General features: G+C 36.4%; 1 protein-coding gene across 1 annotated transcript in view; it reads right to left on the bottom strand.

Annotated features, from left to right (window-relative positions):
• Positions 1-17,405: 17,405 nt before the first annotated feature.
• The window catches only part of crtac1b (cartilage acidic protein 1b), a gene marked incomplete at its 3' end in the record, with an annotated part of 36,929 nt that continues 34,272 nt past the window's right edge, over positions 17,406-20,062 (bottom strand). The window contains exons 13-15 of the mRNA XM_081351595.1: positions 19,786-19,828; positions 18,761-18,904; positions 17,406-17,518 (exon numbers count right to left, since the gene is read on the bottom strand). Coding sequence (XP_081207721.1) covers positions 17,406-17,518; positions 18,761-18,904; positions 19,786-19,828 — 300 coding nt within the window. The remainder of the gene's footprint in view (positions 17,519-18,760; positions 18,905-19,785; positions 19,829-20,062) is intronic.

Genomic DNA, 20,062 nt, shown 5'->3' with positions numbered 1-20,062 from the left:
GGGAGCCAGTGTAGACAGAATGAGGTCCAACATGTAAATGCGCCTTAGATAAAGTTTATTTGGACTGATCTGGTTCAGAGGAGATTGACTCACCAGCTGTTCAGAATGAGCTGTGAGATTTTTCATTGCTCTTGTTGGTTTCATGTTAAGCATATTTGCTAGACTCAGACATAATTCATGCAAGAATACATGCTCATTATTCTCTTATAAGAAACAACATAATCTGCCATGATTGACTTCTCTTCAGTTTATGAGTTTGTTTAAGTAAAAAAGGTGCCAGTAATGGTCCAGTATTAATTGTGCCAGGAAAATAGAGTTGTATCTGTAAGGCACATGACCTGTATGTATATAATAAGAACAATTTACATAATAAGGAGGTATAAAATTTAAGTTAGTATTTTTAGGGAATCAAATGGCGGTTTGTGCACTGAAATACCACATGCAAAGTTGCATAACTGTTTAATGTATTTGTAATTTACATAAAACATGTTTGAGCTGTTGAATTTGATCTTCCTTATCTTGTAGCATTCAGTAAATGCTCTTTTTGGACTGCAGAAAGTTTTGAGTTATTTTATCACAAAAAGTCAAGGTAAATTTGATTCCACATTTGACCCCTTTAACTGCCTGTTCATTATTTTATGACATTTGTTTCACCTTTTTAATGAACAGCTCCCCACCTGGTCACAGTTACTGTAACCCACCTTTGAGCTTCTCTAGGGTTTCTCCTCAGTTCATTTCTGACAGCTACTCACCTGATCTGTATCGTAGCGTTCATTGATCTCCTGTGCTTGCTGCCTTCATGTTTCACTGCTGTGGAGATACCAACCCTGGCGCTGATCCATCAGGACCGAGCACTTCTGTAAATTGTACATGACTTGCACTATTAATGCATGAGAGTCTTTGTCTACATGTGGACTTCAAGTCATTAGTTAGTGAATGTCTGTAGTTTTCTTTTGATGACGCTGTTCTTGATGTTTATGAAGTCACCGTGAACCTGTTCACAGCCCTTTTGTTTTTCTGCCATATGATATATTTTTGAGACCAGTTTACAGTGGGACCTTTGAGAATTGATTGGATTGTGAAAAATGGGCATTTCTACAATGGATCCGGTTTGTTTTACAATTTTATTTGAAATTGCAAGAAGCAATGAATCGTGCACAATAATGGTACATGAGTTAAGAAAGTGTATTTTCATTGTGATTTCATGTTGACTGTTTGTTGGGCTGGAAAGGCATGTTTTTGACAAGTTGCTCAGGAAAGATTTTACAGGTAAATCTGCCAAACCTCTCTCACCCACGGCCTTTACGTTTTGACAAAGCTGACTGAAAATCTGAAATATTTCTTGGCATGGTTTGACCGACTGATTTTGACTCTAATGATGGAGTGTGAGGGGCCCTTCAATATTTACAATATTTAGTCTGAAAGGGCCCTGGGCTGATCCATACAAATCAGTAAAACATGACATAACAATTTAAGTTACATTAAAAAGACATATATTACCTTGTGTTTATATGGACAAGCCTGCTATTTTGGACAGGTCGTATATAATTCATATAAAGTGTCAGGCACTGTGTCTAGCGTCATGCCATGAGTTTTCCACAATACTCACTTTTCATTTATATCAACAAATATTGGGTATGTCAGCATAGGTAAGATGGAAAATCGTCTACTCATCTGTTACAGGAAAAAAAGAAACATCACACATATGTATTAAAAAGTACTTTGATATGGCAAAATGTAAATACTAGTTTTGTATTGTATATTATATTGTTTTGAACCAATTGTATAGAGAAAACACTGGAGAATTATAAAAAAAAAAAAAAAAAAAAAGCTAACATGTTCATGTCTTCCTAATGTTGAAGCATAACTTTCCATTACCTTTAATACTTCTGTTGGGAATATTATAAAATATCTGGCTCATTGCTGCAACAGAGACAAATGTGTTTTATTATCTGTACTAATATACCTTGAAATTGAGAATATATCTATAAAAATGTAGCAGGTATTTCTTCTGCTGTTTGTTTATTACTGTTATGTTGAACTCAATGTATCAAGAGAGAGTTTTATACCATTTATATATAAAATATATATTTATCCCCAAAATGTCTGGATGTGAGCAGGATTCTGAAAAGAGGTATTGTTTTCTGCTTCTATACAGAAAGCCAACAGAAATAAAATGTTTTTTTGTTTCTCTGGAAACGGAGATCAGATGAGTTTTTTCCCCTGCACATACACAGACAGTGCTGAAATAAAAACAGACTGTTTTCTGGGCATGTGCGATAGGTTAACAAACATGGGTTCATCATTTTGGTAAATCTCAACAGGCTAATTCAAGGTCCAGCTCACACACTCTCCAGAAGTCTTTCTCTCCCATAAGACATTAAGCAGCATTACTGGCTTGAGAAGAAGTCATATATTCTTATTTGAGAGGAAATGGTATTGCCCTTGATGTGACAGGCGAGTGTTCTACGCCCGAGATGGGGGATTAGAGTTATGACTTTGGCAACCCAAGGCTGCTTTTGGTTCTTCAGTTTTATAGAGCATTTGCATTGGGTCTGTTCTTCCTCCAGGATATTAGTGCAGAAGAACAGATTCACCTGCTGATATGAAAGCCTTGTGGTTTTCAAATGGGGTAACGTTCAGTAATAAGTCACTTATAAGTTATTAGTTAATGAGCTAATCATTTACAAAACATGACTATACGACCATAAATTATTAATAAGTGATATGTTAACATTTTATGAATGTTTTGTTGATTCAGTTTTAAGTCATTTACTGTATAAATTATTAGTTGATGAACATCATTTACGAAACATGACTATATGTTTATAAATGATTAATAAGTGTTATGCTAATATTTTATAAATGTTTTGTTCATTCAGTTATAATTGTATTAATGAATTGTTAAGTGGTATGCTAACGATTTACAAATGTGTTGTGTTATCTTAAAAAAAACAATTGTAAATCATGAAATAAATCAAATAGATCATTAGTAGATGGTTATTAGTTGATAAATTATCACTTACAAATCATGTCAAATTTATTTCAAAATTGGTATTCAGTACTTGAATACTTGAATCGGTAATTGGGCAACAGTGAGGAAAAATTATTTGCTCCATGAGGATAATTTGAAAATATCCGACAATTGAAATCACACAGTAAATGTTTCCCAGATTACAACATATGTCGGCCCACACCCGGCCCACATCTGGCACACATGGAATCCACATGTACCAGATGTGAGCCGGATCTGGGCCGACACTATTGCTGCCTGGGTTGGTTTCTCTGAGAATAATTTTAAGATTAATTCTAACAGCTTTCATGGTGAAACAGTGTAACACATCCAGTACAAAGTTCTGCTATGGAGTGGGGGGAACATTCTGTTTTGATGAGGAGTGTGTGATGAGGAAGTGTTCGGGCAACTAATAAAAACATTTTTTTTTTTAATTTTGCAATTATGTTTTGTGATGCTAGTAGTGCACAAATTACACACTTCACCTTTACGTTCACAGACGTTCATATATTTGTGTTATTGCTGCAACATCTCTAAGGAAAAACAGATAGCATGGTCATTTAAAGAAAGGTTACTCAAAACCCTAGAGTCATATTGTTTTGGACCATGATAAAAGACAACAAACTAAGCAGCTTCAGTATAATGAATTCAAGGCCAGTGTGGGTTTTTCCATGTATTTACTTGTATTCCTCACAGCAGTAAATATGCAGGTCAGGGTCAGCAGATGAGAGAAAGTTATTGAAATACAGTTGATTTCACATTTAAAGAGCAAACGTCATCCTATTTGTCAACCAAGGGGAAAATTAAAATCACTCCAGCGTTAGAACACAGGCCAGCTTTGCGTTTGTTTTAAAAACAAAAAGAGAAATGAAATTGAAGGACTAAAGCAGGCAGAGGCTGAAAGAGTTATTGTTGTCTGAGAAGCAGATGTCATCATATATGCTAAATAGATCAGATGTTGTTATACAGTCTTGTAAGATTGCTTTAAATAAAGTGACAATCATTTTGAAACTACCGGGAAATGTTCTTTTAAAAATATTCCAGTTTCTGACAGGAACACAGATAGATGAGCCAATGAAGTGCACTGCAATTATTCTTTTTCTTTCTCGTTGTTTTTTAGTATAAATGATCTAAAATCAAATTTTTGCCTGAATAAACAAAAACCTTTATGACTGAATTCATTAAGATCAAACTCATTGAGGATGAATAAATGATGACAATATTTTCATTTTTGCACTGTAAAAAATAATCCTGTAAAGAAACGGTAAACTACTGGCAGCTGTGGTTGCCAGCATCATACCGTAAAAATACAGCGTGTTACTGTTAATGTTTAAACAGCTATATGCTGTTAAATTACAGTTTTATACGGTAGGTGAAAAAACAGTATTTAGCTGTTAATTAAAAAAACAGTAACATACCGTATTTTTACGGTATGATGCTGGCAACCACAGCTGCCAGTAGTTTACTGTTTTTTTACAGGATTATTTTTTACAGCGTGGGTGAAATGTCTCTTTAAAAATAAATAGTGTTTCAAATACTGAACAATTGACTTTTCCATGATTTTATTTATAAATATTATAATACATTTAAAAATAGTTTTTATTTTTCATATATATTTCTTTTTTTATATATAAATATTAATTTTATAAATTACACTGAAAAACAAATGACAATGATTATTTGCTGCACAACTCTACACACATTTGCATTTACGCCGTCTTCAAATCCAGTGATCTCACCTCAATATGTCATTTTCACATGGCTTTTAATGTGGCCAATTGTGATCCAATTACACTCAGCACACAGTGTGAATGAGATCCTAACAGAGGGAAAACTCCAATTCTTCACGCTTCTGATTGTTACATGGCAGTTTAATTGTGAACATGATCCTTTCAATCTTCATGGCACATTTAATGTATTATTTAAACACTCAGGCTGCAGAGCTTTCATAAGACAGGATGAATACAATACAGTCTTCATGACATTTCTCTTTCATTTCTGGCTGGATTTAGTGTCTGCAAATATTATTGTTTGACTGCATTTGGATCTCTCTTTTCAAGAGCCAACCTTGTTGGCTTTGGCTAATGGTGATCAACCTCAAAGACTAGCACTTAATGTGTGGTGTCTGTTGTAGGATGTAATATCTAGTGTACGCTGAATCTAAATATGTGCTGTTGCAATAAGCTTTGTTGTCAGATATATTTAGCAATGGTCTATAGAGCTCCTAAAGGGACATGGTAAAGGGAAAAAAATGGTTTTGCATTTTCTAGCATATATTTTGCCTTCCCCCGAGAAACTTTGCATTCGCTGGCAAAATGTTTGCGTTCCCCCCAGGAAAATCGCATTCGCTCGCAAAACTTTTAATCCTTTCCCCGCCATTGACCGAATTTTTCCGTCATCGATGACATAACGCTTCCCCGCCATTGATGGAATTTTCCAGCCTTCCGTGTTTAAACTGTTATATGGTAGGGGGCGCTATTACGTAGCTTCTGAAAGAGCAGAGAATATCCAGATCAAAACAAGTGATAAAAGCATTGCCAATGCATGTTGTAGAAAACACAATTTTCTCAGCTTTTTGATCAAAATGTTGCTTTTTTATGAAACTTACCCACAATCAAGTGTCACGCTGGTGGAGGCTGGCAACTTTAAAGTCCCCCTATTATGCTATTTTAAAGTTTCCTAATGTTGTTTTGGAGTCTCCTACAACAGCTTTACATGCATCAAAGGTAAAAAAACTGATTAATTTCCTCATAATACACATTTGCACATCACCACATTTTCAATGATTCTCAAACGACTCGTCAGATGAATCAATCTCTCTAAATCCCGCCTTTCCGCGAGCTACTCTGCTCTGATTGGCCAGACAGCTCAGTCTGTTGTGATTGGTTTACCGCGCACAGCGCACGCGTCGAAAACAAAAACGCCTATTGCCATAACACGGTCAGCTGTCCTGAGGCTTCCTACAACGTAAACTAAAGACAGTAACGAACAATGACTTTGATTTTACCATATCAATGCGAGCGCGAGTCCGATGATGAAACACTGGAAAAACTAGTTATTCAACTCAAACCTCCATCGCAAGGAGGACTAGAGCAGGACATTTCTCAGTGATACACTACTCAGTTTGAGGTACATTATGAGATGTTGCAACTGTAATTCCTCACCATCAGCATTAACAAGTGCATGTCCATCAACAAACCGATTATTTTACTTGTACTAATTTATTTACCGAGTATTTTTGTAATATATTGCGGTGAACCTGTGGAAACTGTATCAATAACAGTGCATGTATGCAATGTATACATTAGCCAAGCTCTAGCGTGAATGACTGATGTGAATGACTGATGTAACATAAACGTTGGTAAAACAAATCTTGCTCCATGCTTAATCTTTCCTCAAAGTAGGAGTAGGGGAGGCTGCACACCTGGAACCGGTAGATATATGCGCCCCAGGCATTTTTATGGCCCAGGCAGTTTTACGCCCCTGTTGTTCCTAATGTGTCCAGTAGGGGGAGGCTGTACAGCGACACAAATTGAGGTATGTTAAATAATCTGCTAAATTTTTTGTTGTTTAGCAATGATGCAACATTTATTATTTATAAACGATTATCTAGATAAAGCTAGGGTAGGTAGATATCAAGTCATTTCTATATATCAGTGGATGGGTCTATAATTTATTTCGAGAGACAAAAAGTTCTTGACAGTCAGGCTGATGTTCTGTCTGGCTCAAACTTTGCTAACCATGTGTAGGTTTACAGTAGCTGCCCCTAGTCTTCTCTATACTCACTTTCAAAATTAATTTTCTTTTTAATTTTCTTTTGTTGCCTGTCTTTAGCTTGCGTGAGATGGCCTCTTCTGGTAAGACCCTGTTTACCTCTTGCATTAAAACATTCTCCACATGGTTTCTGGGGCAACATTACAGTAGATATTGGAAGTATGTGAACTTGTTTTTTTTTTTTTTTTTTTTACACTCTATGGTGTGGACACACAAAAGACACATTTTTAATAGGCATATATATGTATATTTGTATGTAAATATCTCTCTCTCTCTCTCTCTAAGTAAAGAGTTTAACTGCACACTCACTCAAATATTTTGATTATTTCCAACATCATACATGATAAAACCCACATTAAAAACTTTTTCCCATATGGTTTGAATGTAGATTCTGGTTTGAGTTGTTTCTTACAAATGAGATGATCTAATTATATAATTTATATCTTAATGTACATTTTTCTTAAAATAGCTTACTGATCTGGACTAACATGTAGGGTATGTGCACTTAATGTGGGTTTTATCATACTCTGTTTTTACCAAGTTCTCTTTAACTTGCATCTCATAAAGGTGTGTTTGCTTTAGCTACTCAAGGAAATGAAAATCTCTCTCTCTCTCTCTCTCTCTCTCTCTCTCTCTCTCTCTCTCTCTCTCTCTCTCTCTCTCTCTCTCTCTCTCTCTCTCTCTCTCTCTCTCTCTCTCTCTCTCTCTCTCTCTCTCTCTCTCTCTCTCTCTCTCTCTCTCTCTCTCTCTCTCTCTCTCTCTCTCTCTCTCTCTCTCTCTCTCTCTCTCTCTCTCTCTCTCTCTCTCTCTCTCTCTAAACTTGTATAAACTATAAATACCCATCTCTTTTTTAACTGCATTCCAAACCAATAGCTTGTCTAGTAAATAAACGACTTACAGAGACATACACATGTATTTAATGTCATTTTCAATTTTCTCTGTACAGTCCATCATCAGTGGCCAAAAGAAATCAAAGTGGCTTGACACTTTTTCCAAAAGTGTTCAACCAACAAGTGCCTGTGCTGTTGTACTTTGAAGATGAGGAGCAAATTGATGCAATCCACTCACCTGACATCAGTTCTGGGCAGCACAGCCACACACACCCACAGTGACAAGATCAAGTTAAGTTAAAGATGAGAGGCAAGCCATAGGGGAGTCATCTACGGGAGTCATCATAATTCATAAATGGTGTTTATGTTGTTGTGAACAACAATATTGTCTCTTTCTTCTAAATGGCCATTGGAATTTTAGAAAAGGGATACATTGTGTTTGTCTTCATAAAATGCTATGTATTGGTCAAAGTCTATGGACGGGACGGTTATTAATGTGTAAGTTTCGAGCGTAGATTTAATGATGTTATTTCACAATATATCCCCCTACTGGACGCATCAGGAACAACAGGGGCGTAAAACTACCTGTGGCGTATATCTACAGGCTCCAGGTCTGCAGCCTCCCTATATAGCAAAGTAGTGAGAATGACAGACAATCTGCATTAATAGACACAGTTATAGGTAATAGGGGCCCACAAACTGATTAGCAGAAGTATTTAAGTAAGACAGTGATAACATGAGTTAGCCAGTTAGCAGGAGACCTACACAATATAAAACTCAAAACTAAGTATTTTGAACACCATCTTTCAAGAGCAAGCGGTTTGCGAATCCTGCTTTGAACTCCGAGATTTGAGAAGCAGTCGTCAGTGAAATAAAGGGAACACAGCAAAAGTTTAGGATTATACTGCTTTGGGATCATAGTAAAGATGAATTTTAAAGAGGTGGTTGATTATGATTTCACTTTTCTAACTTTAGTTAGTGTGTAATGCTGCTGTTTGAGCATAAACAACATCTGCAAAGTTACAATGTTCAAAGTTCAAAGCAAAGGGAGATATTTGCTTTTAAAGAAATTGCTTTTTATGGACTACAACAAACAGCTGGTAGGGACTACACAAGCTTCCTCCCGGGTTAGTGACATCACTAACCCTAACATTTACATAAACCCTGCCCCCTGAACACGATTTATAGATTATCAAGGATAGAGGTCTAAATATGCTAATCAATGACTAGAAGATAACCACACATAAGCTACATAAATTCATCAACTAACCATTCAGAAATGTCCTGTTGCATTCATGTTGTCACTTCTTCTTGAGTCTCTCCATCATTGACTCCGTTGACATCCTCTGACTCTGGTTTGAACATAAAAGGCTAAAAGTTTTTGAAATTTTCAGTGCATGTTTGTGTGAGGAAAAATTACACAAGTTGTTGAAGCTCCGCCCTCTGTGCCGGGAGCAGCAGCTCATTTGCATTTAAAGGAACGGACACAAAACTGTGTTTTTGCTCACCCTCAAAAAGTGACAATTTGAACATGATATATACAAATATCTGTGGGGTATTTTGAGCTAAAACTTCACATACACAATTTGGGGACATCAAAGACATATTTTACATCTTGTGAAAAGGGCATCATACCACCCCTTTAACCACTGATTCTTCACATGCTCGTCCTTGGGCAGTGAAAAAAAAAAAACTGGCTTTACCTTCACATAGAGCACAGCGTCTTCTCGACATGATGCTATCCAGTATCCACAGGAATCAGCTGCAGGTTTGAGGTTCAAGTTTTCCCTGGTGTCTGCGCACGCAATAAGTGGGCGGGCAATATGCTAATGTTTCGTCTTGACGTCACAACGAAGCGGCTTATGACTCGTTTGAAAAACAATTCATTTCATTGACTCAGAGTCGACTCTTACTTTTGAAAGACCATAACTTTATATACGGTGCACTTTCAGATTTAAAACTGTGCAGGTTGTTTTCATTCACTTAGAGCTATGTTACACACTACATGAAAGGTCATTTTCAAAAATCCATAATAGGGGCCCTTTAAAAAAAAAAAACACTGGCAGGGAAATAATTATGTTATTTGCGAGCAAAGTTTCTCGAGGGAACGCAAAAGTTTTGTGAATGAACGCAAAGTTTCTCAGGGGAATGCAAAACTTTTGCTTGAGAAATTAAAAGCATTGAAATATATTTTTTCCTCCCATCTCCCATTTTTATCCATCACCATGTCCCTTTAGGAGCTCTGTAAGAGTCTAATTTAGACCTAAGGAAGCTGTTGCTCTGTTCAGTGACAAAAATAACCTTTCGGCCACACACCAAGACTGAAAAACTTTGCACAAAATGTTCATCTTAACTGTAATGCTGCCTGAATCATAATCATACACTGTTCGTTCGTTGGCCAGAGGACAGCTGGCCCCCGACTAAGCCTGGTTTCTCCCAAGGTTTTTTTTTCACCATTCTGTCACCTGATGGAGTTTTGATTCCTTGCCCATGTTTGCCTTGGCTTTTGGCTTGCTTAGTTGGGGACATTTAATATTCAACAATATTATTGATCTGACTTACTTTAGGTGGACGATGATGCAATTTTCTTCTAGAAACAAACGTTGTTTTGTGTTTGTGTTTGATAACTTATTATTTTCATGTTATCACTGTGAAGCTGCTTTATACAATCTGTATTGTAAAAAGTGCTATATAAATAAAGGTGACTTGACTTGACTAGTGTAAAATGGTATAATAATATAAATATCAGCCAAAAATTTAAAAATAAATAACATTTATTTTATTAATATCCAAAACCATCAAGCAAGAGAATTACTTGAAAGCTGACCAAAACTATCCGTGTTCAGAACTTATTCAAGCCGATGTGTTTCATAAACGCCCAAACAAATCAACCGAGATCAAAGTGTAGAAGAAAAAGTCCAGAAGTTTTAATTCTTTAATCCATCATAGCCAAGTGTCCTCAAGTGCTTTATTTATGAGAATGAGCCATTTTGGTTTGGCCTATTTGCTATGTGAGGAATGCCAATGGCAGCAAACAATGGCAGTCAGTGATGTTCAGACCTCCCAAACTGAGCAACAGAATTCCTACATCTAGAATACAAGCTATCAGCACCAATTTTAATCCCATTCCCTTCAACATCTAAATTCTCCACTCTTTTTCAACCCCATCGATAGTTTATCAGAGCAGCACAGTACTGAAGGAAGAGGAGCTGAAGAGCTGGGCAGGAGATTAATAATAGATTTGAATTTAAATATGACTCTATTCTTGCTTTCACTAAACCCATCAAATATAGTATGGCCAAAAGTATGTGGACACCCAAACAGCACACATATGAGATTTTAAACATTTAATATCATAACATGGCTATATGAATATACACTCACCTAAAGGATTATTAGGAACACCATACTAATACTGTGTTTGACCCCCTTTCGCCTTCCGAACTGCCTTAATTCTACATGGCATTGATTCAACAAGGTGCTGAAAGCATTCTTTAGAAATGTTGGCCCATATTGTGGGATGCACATCCAGGGCACGAAGCTCCCGTTCCACCTCATCCCAAAGATGCTCTATTGGGTTGAGATCTGGTGACTGTGGGGGCCATTTTAGTACAGTGAACTCATTGTCATGTTCAAGAAACCAATTTGAAATGATTCGAGCTTTGTGACATGGTGTATTATCCTCCTGGAAGTAGCCATCAGAGGATGGGTACATGGTGGTCATAAAAGGATGGACATGGTCAGAAACAATGCTCAGGTAGGCCGTGGCATTTAAACGATGCCTAATTGGCACTAAGGGGCCTAAAGTGTGCCAAGAAAACATCCCCCACACCATTACACCACCACCACCAGCCTGCACAGTGGTAACAAGGCATGATGGATCCATGTTCTAACTCTGTTTACGCCAAATTCTGACTCTACCATCTGATTGTCTCAACAGAAATCGAGACTCATCAGACCAGGCAACATTTTTCCAGTCTTCAACTGTCCAATTTTGGTGAGCTCGCGCAAATTGTAGCCTCTTTTTCCTATTTGTAGTGGAGATGAGTGGTACCCGGTGGGGTCTTCTGCTGTTGTAGCCCATCCGCCTCAAGGTTCTGCATGTTGTGGCTTCACAAATGCTTTGCTGCATACCTCGGTTGTAACGAGTGGTTATTTCAGTCAAAGTTGCTCTTCTATCAGCTTGAATCAGTCGGCCCATTCTCCTCTGACCTCTAGCATCAACAAGGCATTTTCGCCCACAGGACTGCCGCATACTGGATGTTTTTCCCTTTTCACATCATTCTTTGTAAACCCTAGAAATGGTTGTGCGTGAAAATCCCAGTAACTGAGCAGAATGTGAAATACTCAGACCGGCCCGTCTGGCACCAACAACCATGTCACGCTCAAAATTGCTTAAATCACCTTTCTTTCCCATTCTGACATTCAGTTTGGAGTTCAGGAGATTGTCTTGACCAGGACCACACCCCTAAATTCATTGAAGCAACTGCCATGTGATTGGTTGATTAGATAATTGCATTAATGAGAAATTGAACAGGTGTTCCTAATAATCCTTTAGGTGAGTGTATAGAGTCAGTACTCCCTAACAGCTTGTTTTCACTCGAATTAAAGGGCCACATACCTATTCAGTTGAAGATGACTCACTTTCACTAAATCATACTTTTCACTACTGGCTCAAAACCAGGTCTCCCAATGTGAAAAAAGAGAGATGTATTCATGGTAAAGGTCATTCCTCCAAAAAACATGATATGGCCACTACCTTGCTGCCCGTCATACCGTTCACCCTTCTAAACCCAGACCCAGCCTTTGGAATCTAATGTTGCATACAGAGACAACAAACACACAGCAATCTCGACAGACTACGACTGTTTGCTTTCCTCTCCCGAGATTTGATCTCACTCCAGTTTTCAGTTTTTTTATTATATTTCTTTATCTACAGTATTTATTTCTTGGGCTAACTTGAGAGTCTGAAAATCTGAAATATGTCCTGAAAACCTGAGCGAGCCCCTACAAGAAAGAGAGCTGTAGTAGCCTCGGGTAACCCAACAAACACAGCGCTGCTCTCTTTAATGTGACCCCCCCATACACCTGCTGAAGTTAGTGTTTGCTTTGGAGATGATGAGCCACTAAATAAACATACAAACCACTCGGTTCATGAATGTATTAGTTTTCTTTAAAATGGATGGTTTTATGAGAATCATTACAAATAAAGCTTCAACCAGGCATCCCTGAAGGCACTTCATCATTAGGATTCATACCAACATTTAAAAGTTCGGAGTGTCTATTTACACTAAGTGCAAATAGCCTGATTTGTTGGCTGAGGTTATTTACACTAACTTCCCACCAATGTCTGGCTGGGCCAGACAAACGCCTGTAACCTATTAGCGTATTACAGATACTTTTGACGCGATCGACCAGAGTTTGAATCTGCCTTTTGACGAACTCGTTCTCCCTTTTCCCATCGCATATCATAATTGTAAAGGCATTTATTTTCAATAAATATGAAGAAAATATGGGAAAAGTGGAATTAAAATGCCGAACGGTTATTTAATAATAGGGTAGGTGTATAGGGAGGTCTTTATTGTCCAAATAAGGCGACATAATATTTAATAAATATGATCATTTAACACTCTATGTTATTATTGTATACTGTTTTATAATGTACTAATATACTGAGGTGCAAATAGTATCTAACTACTATTCCTTATTGCAAAGAAAACACTACTATTTTTACATCTAGTGTAAATAGAATATATTGCTATTTGCACATAGTGTGCACAGCCTATCACTAAGAAAATACTGCTATTTCCACTTAGTGTAAATATATGTCTAAGAAAATATGCTAAATAGCCGCCGCCTTAAAAGTTTGGGGTCGGTATGTTTTTTTTTTTTTTTTAAAGAAGTCTTTTATGCTCACCATGGCTGCATTTATTTAAGCAAAAATACAGTAAAAACAGGACTATTGTGACATTTTATCCCTAGTTAAAATAACTACTCTTCTATTTTAAAAATTTTTAAAATGTAATTTATTCCTGATATAAAGCTGAATTTTCAGAAATAATTTTTCCCCATCATCAGTGTCAAATGATCCTTCAGAAATCATTCTAATAAGTTGGTTCTCAAGAAACATTTCTTATTATCATCAATGTTGAAAGCAGTTACGCTGTGCTGCTTAATATTTTTGTGGAAATGTCTACGCTATCTCACGACCAATTCATACGAATTCGACGAGTGTGGGAAAATTGGCTAATTCGTACGAATTCGTACGACCTCACTCGTACGAATTTGAACGATTTGTCTAAACTCACGTGATGGGTAGGTTTAGGGGCGGGGTCAGGGGTAGGTCATTCGTATGAATTCATACGAATTGGGTAAATCGTCAAATATGTACGATTTAGGAAAAATTGTACTAATACGTACGAGTGAGGTCGTATGAATTCGTACGAATTAGCCACCTCGTCGAATTCGTACGAATTGTCGTGAGATCAGGCTGGAAATGTGGTAAAAAAATAATAAAAAAAAACAGGATTCTTTTAAAAATAGAAAGTTCAAAAGATGATTGTTTGAAGAAAAAAAAACTGTTAGTGGTGTCAAATCGATTAATCTCATCTAACATAAAAGTTTGTGTTTATATAACGCTTTAAAAGTATGTGTTTATATAATGTGTGTATGTATACACACATTATATAAACATAACACATTATATACACAAAGTAATTTTGAACTTTCAAACTAAAAAGCTGCTAAGTATTTAATGTAATAATGTTATTTCTAATTCATAATGCAAGTACCTGAGATGAATTGTTACTAAGAAATCTAGCTTTGTATTTTTTACTTTAAGGTGGAAACAGGCTTCTATAGTCAGTCTGGGAGGCTCATGAATGTTGAACATTGCTGCGAGAAAAAATAAGACAAACACCAAGACAGAAAAAGATCTTGACTTTATTTTACACATGGATCCTAAATTATAGTGAATTCTGCAAAAGAAAGGAGCAACTATTCATTGGATTCACTGGATCTAACCTGTTTTTAAGTCAAAATTGCCATCTTTTCTTTGAACGTAATAAGCGTGTGTGCTATTTCCAAATAAACCATTTTCACATAAAAGTGGAGATGACATCACCATCAGGAGCAGCTCTTCATATAATCTGATCGATCATTCAGTACTTTGCCAACCCTGTTGAAAACACATGTGTTTTGCATGCTATTCTCCCCACCAGGCTTAACCAGTGTTTTTTTTTTGTGTGTGTTTTTTTTTACAGGAAACCCATGCTGGTTAAACAGCTCTAACCAGTCTGGACTAGCATAGAAATTCATGCTGGTATTTTCAACAGAAATTGCTATGGCAGAAAATATGAAGACTGATCAGCCTCACATATCCCTTTAACATGCATTTCTTGAGATTCTACACTGTGCCTTTCCTTGTAGCCATGACACTGAGGTGAGATTGATTTAATCTGCTCTGTAACTACATATCACTATCATTTTAACAATAATTATAGGTGGCATCTGTCAGCTCATGTGAGATCTGACATTCCGCGTGAGACTCGACATGGAACATTAGAACAGTGTAATAAAATAAAAAGAATCTATTCTCCCCCAGAGACTGAAGGGTCTTTCGCCAATGCACACATCATGAGTCAGTTTAGAAGTTATTTAACACCTCCATAACACAGTGGATTCATGTCAAATGTTTCTGAGGTTATGACAGTTATGACAGCGCACAATGTTTAAAAAATGCAACAAATGTGGATTCTGAACTCTGTAACAACAGGGATGAACTGACATCCTGTCTAAGCAGACTCATTTCAGTAAAGGACATTCTGTAGGAAATAACATTTACATCCAAAGCTAACGACTATGCAAACTTCATTTTAAAATGCCTTTTCATTGAACCACACACGGTTCATTAACCTTTGGTGAATCTTCTGCATAGCAAATGCTAATATTCCCGATAACTAGGGTTGAAAGGCAAAATTAAATCAATTTATAAAAAATTCATTAAAAAAAATAAATGTCTAGAGTACATAGTGGTGAATTTACTACTGAGCCTACTGGTTTAGAATAAAGGGGTGTTGTAACCATTATATATATATATATATATAAACTGGTAACTATTACCAGTAAATAATGATCTAAAGCATGGGTTCATCTAAAAATAAAATTCTGTCATATATTTACTCAAAACAAAACACCATAAAGGTGGTCCATATGACTTGTGTGCTATCTTTGCAGACTTCTTAAGCCACTTACAAGCTCCGTGTGAGAAACAGACACATTTTCATTGAATAAAGACCTAAACTTTGGTCATAACTCTTCAGATAAAACTATCACATGGCCTAGGAAGACTGCGGACTACAGGCAGACTATTTTATGGTGCTTTTATGGGTTTTGGGATCCTTTTCTGAGCAAACGAGGTGTGAAGATTCTTTACCATGTACAGAAAAAAAATAACAGCGTACAGGTTTGAAAAAAAATGAAGATAAGTAATGACAATTTTCATGCTTGAGTGAACTATTCCCTTAAATTTCCACCTATTTCCCACAGAAAACTACTATTTGGCTTGTAACATTGCACAGAAGTTCCAGATGTTTTTACATTTTATATATTTTGGACATTGGCTATGGATACGTTTTACTTTGGTAGAAAAGATCTCTTTCAGAGCTTTAAAATATTATAACTTTAAAACATAAAAAATTGGTAATTGCCATAAATAAATAAATAAATAAAACATTGAAAAAAATATTAAATATAATAAAATAAATACAATAAAACAACAATGAAGACTCAAATGAAACCTTGACATACTCTAGTCTTAAAAATAAAGGTTCTTTATTGGCATCGAATTTTCCATGAAGAACCTTTAAAATCAATGGAATCTTTCCATTCCACAAAAGGTTCTTAAGTAGAAAAAGGTTATTTATATTATTAAAATGTTCTTCACACTTAGAAAATAAAATGATTATTTTAAGAACTGTTCATTGAAAGGTTCACTAAAAATGTTTCTTCTGTGGCATTGCTAAAAAAAGAAAAAAAGAAAGAAAAAAAACCTTTTGGAACCTTTATTTTTAAGAGTGAACTTGAACCTGACAACTTCTATATCAGTATGCTGAAATCAAAAATAATAAAAGTTTTACCTCATGACAAGATCTGGGTCTATGTTTCTGCAGCTAGATTGGTGAAATCCCATGTGTGTAAATCTGAACAACATTTTGCGACACTCATCCATGCCAAAAACATGCACCAATCCCGAAGGGAAGTCGTGAGATCTGGTGAGGGTCAAAAGTGTAACGTACAAATCTCATGTGAATGTATTATTCAGAGAACAAGGAATGTAACCTTGCGTGAAACAGATGGCCGGGCATATGCTCTCCTGAAAAACCTGCAAACACGCTGCTGTCCATATGAGACTTCACTCGCTAGAACCCATCGCCTGTTTATGTGCCTGTAACACGCTGGGACACGGCCTTTTATAAAGATCACTACAATTACAATCTTATCCCACATTATAGTTGACGGACATGAAGGTCATTAAGTTTCCCTAAATCTAGATGGAGTCAGAATGTTTGTTCTGTCCTAAAAACAGGGATTTTTTTGTGGTTCCAAACTGGAAAGCGAAGCATTATTTATACAGGTCTGTTAGTGACAACATTGCAGGAGCGACAGATCCATGAAGAGTTCAGTTTACAGCTGACGTCCAAACACCTCAGTGCGAAAACGAAGGGAACGCAGAGAATCAGAGACCAAGCAGGGTGGCAGAGATGTCAGGAGAGGGGAGGCACTGCCCTTTATGCCCCAAAGAAAGCAGTAAAGATAGCGAAGAGAGTTAGTAGAGGCCAAAGACGAGACTCGAAGAGTTTGGAGGCTGAGGACCTGTTTCCTCCGAAATAAGCCACCTGAGCTGCAGAGAAAAGGGAAAATTACACAAATAATTGTAGAAATTACACAAACTACACTGTTTAAAATGATATTTTGAAGTACATTTTACAAGAAAATACTATCTCACTCTTTCTACTTCAAAATGTCACGTTACTCGCCATTTCTTTGTAATTGTTTGTAAAATTTACTAGCACTTTCTAAGTGAAAACTGTTTCAAATACAGTACATCCTAAACCTTTATAGGTGCACTTACTATTTTCAACTTAAAATTAATTGCAATAAAAATAGGAAAATATTAGACAATAGCTGATGTAAAGTAAGAATATATAGTTATAAAATTAATTTGCCTCATTTGGTCTTAGAAATGTTTTGAGTTCATATTGAAATAATGCAGATTTTGATATCTTTGCAAATCTGAGCACAGTTTTGAGACATTATTGAGATCTCATGGTCATGGCAAGCAAACTAACTAAGTAACTAACGAAATAAACACAACCAACCAGAGCAACAATCAAAACTGAAATTAAACCCTGACATATTTCAAGTACTTGTACTTAGGAAAGTCTATAATACTTGCCGTTTCTATGTAAATATGGTTTCAAATAAACTAAAACAACACCAACTTTTAAACGTAAAATTAATTGGGAGGACTAGAAAGATATAGACGATGTAAAGTAAGAATGTAGAGATAGAGAATTAATTTGCCTCATTTGGTCTTGTAAGTGAAAAATGTTTGAGTTTATATTGAAATCACTGACTTGCAGACTCTGGTATTTATGCAAATCTGAGATTTTTGAGAGAGTATTGAGAGTATAATTTCCAGAATGACAACACAATCTACCAAGAGCAGCACAAATTAGCATCTGGTTTAAGACATGCTTTTTTTGGGTGGTAAATAATGGCGCAAATACCAGTAAATTGACTAGCGCAAACCTTAGTAAATCGCCTTGCGGGATTCATTTAAATACTCTCCTCCCATAAATTTTGCGTCTGACATGGAAACTCCAACAAATGCATATGCAATACGGTCAGCCTCAAAAATAAGTGTGTCCACGCCTTTTTAGCGCAAATTTTTCTTCCGTAAATCCTGACAGTAGTTTTTTGACACCAAAAGTGGGTTTCCGCTGGCAAAAGCTGTTAGTAAATCTGGCCCTTAGTATTTTCTCAGTGAAAGTGAAAGTCTACCTATGTGAAATGTGAGAAAACAGCTTTTCTCCATGGCTTCGTATTGCATCAACCCACCCTGGCTTTAGTCTCAACTCACCTACACATGCTGTCCCTTCATCATTCGGCTCATATCCCTGGTTACACCTCTTGTTTGCACGGCACTTGAAGCTCCCGTACGTGTTCGTGCAGACGGGGCGCTCAGAGGGACAGACAGACGGGAACTGTGTGCACTCGTCTCGGTCTAGGGAGTGAAGAGGAGTGGAATAAATATGAGGTCTTATACATGATGCTATGGTGACAGCCACATTTACTTGTGAAAGTGGATGCGTCAAGTTATCATTATATGTGTCAGTATAGTTATCAGTATAGGAGTCGCTTCTACTATCAAACAAATGATGGCTGACATAGCTTCTGTACCAACACCTGCTGAGCTGTCTTGCTGTCTGTTGCCTACATAGGTAGCTTCCCATCAAGACAACATCCTAACTGAAATGGAAATTCATAACTCGAGTGATTGATTTGGACTGCTCTGCACCACATTATGCAAACAGGGATTTCATTGTGAATCACATAGGAGAACTGACTCACAATTGCAATAACGTTTGCCATTAGTATGTTGCTAAGCTAAAGACCCAATAACTTTTTCTTTTCTTTTTTTTGCCTTTTTTTTTTTTAAAAGAAAAACATAAAAAAAAAAACATTTAAAAAGAGCAAAATTATTCCTAACTTCAAAATATAATCAAAACTAATCAAAAGTCAAAGTTTGCAATAATTCCATAATTTTGCTTTTTGCTCGCCAAGGCTGCATTTATTTGATTAAAAATATTGAAATACAGTAATATTGTGAGATATCATTACAATTTAAAATAACTGTTATCTGTTTGAATATATTTTAAATATCATGTATTCCTTTGATGGCAAATCTGAATATTCAGCAGCCATTAATCCAGCCTTCAGTGTCACATGATGCTCTATAAACCATTCCAACATGCTGATTTACATATTTTGTAATTTACATTACTCTTGCTTTGTCCACCATCTTTCATTTTGTCACCTTGTTGGAATCCATAATGGGATTTAGGCTTTACGGGAGGTTAAAAGTCACAGAGCTCAAATACTTACCAGTGCAACGGCCATTTTCGTTGACCTCAAATCCTGGTCCACACTGTGAAAATAAAGAGCATTTATTGAATACAACAATTACACTTCTCAAAGAAAGAAAGAACACATCATTGTTTTCTCCAGAGCTGCTTTATAGCTGAATTGAACTCATTCCATACTGATGAACTTTACACAGTTATTGAACCGAACCCAATCAACACTGAACTGATTTCAACTGAATAATGATTGTTTTGTATTGCCTTTTAGAGCTGCTTTACAGCAAATTGAATTCTGTTTA

This window comes from Scardinius erythrophthalmus, assembly GCF_964197995.2.
Source record: "Scardinius erythrophthalmus genome assembly, chromosome: 21".
NCBI classification, from domain to species: domain Eukaryota; kingdom Metazoa; phylum Chordata; class Actinopteri; order Cypriniformes; family Leuciscidae; genus Scardinius; species Scardinius erythrophthalmus.
This window is presented reverse-complemented; position numbering and strand designations above follow the sequence as displayed.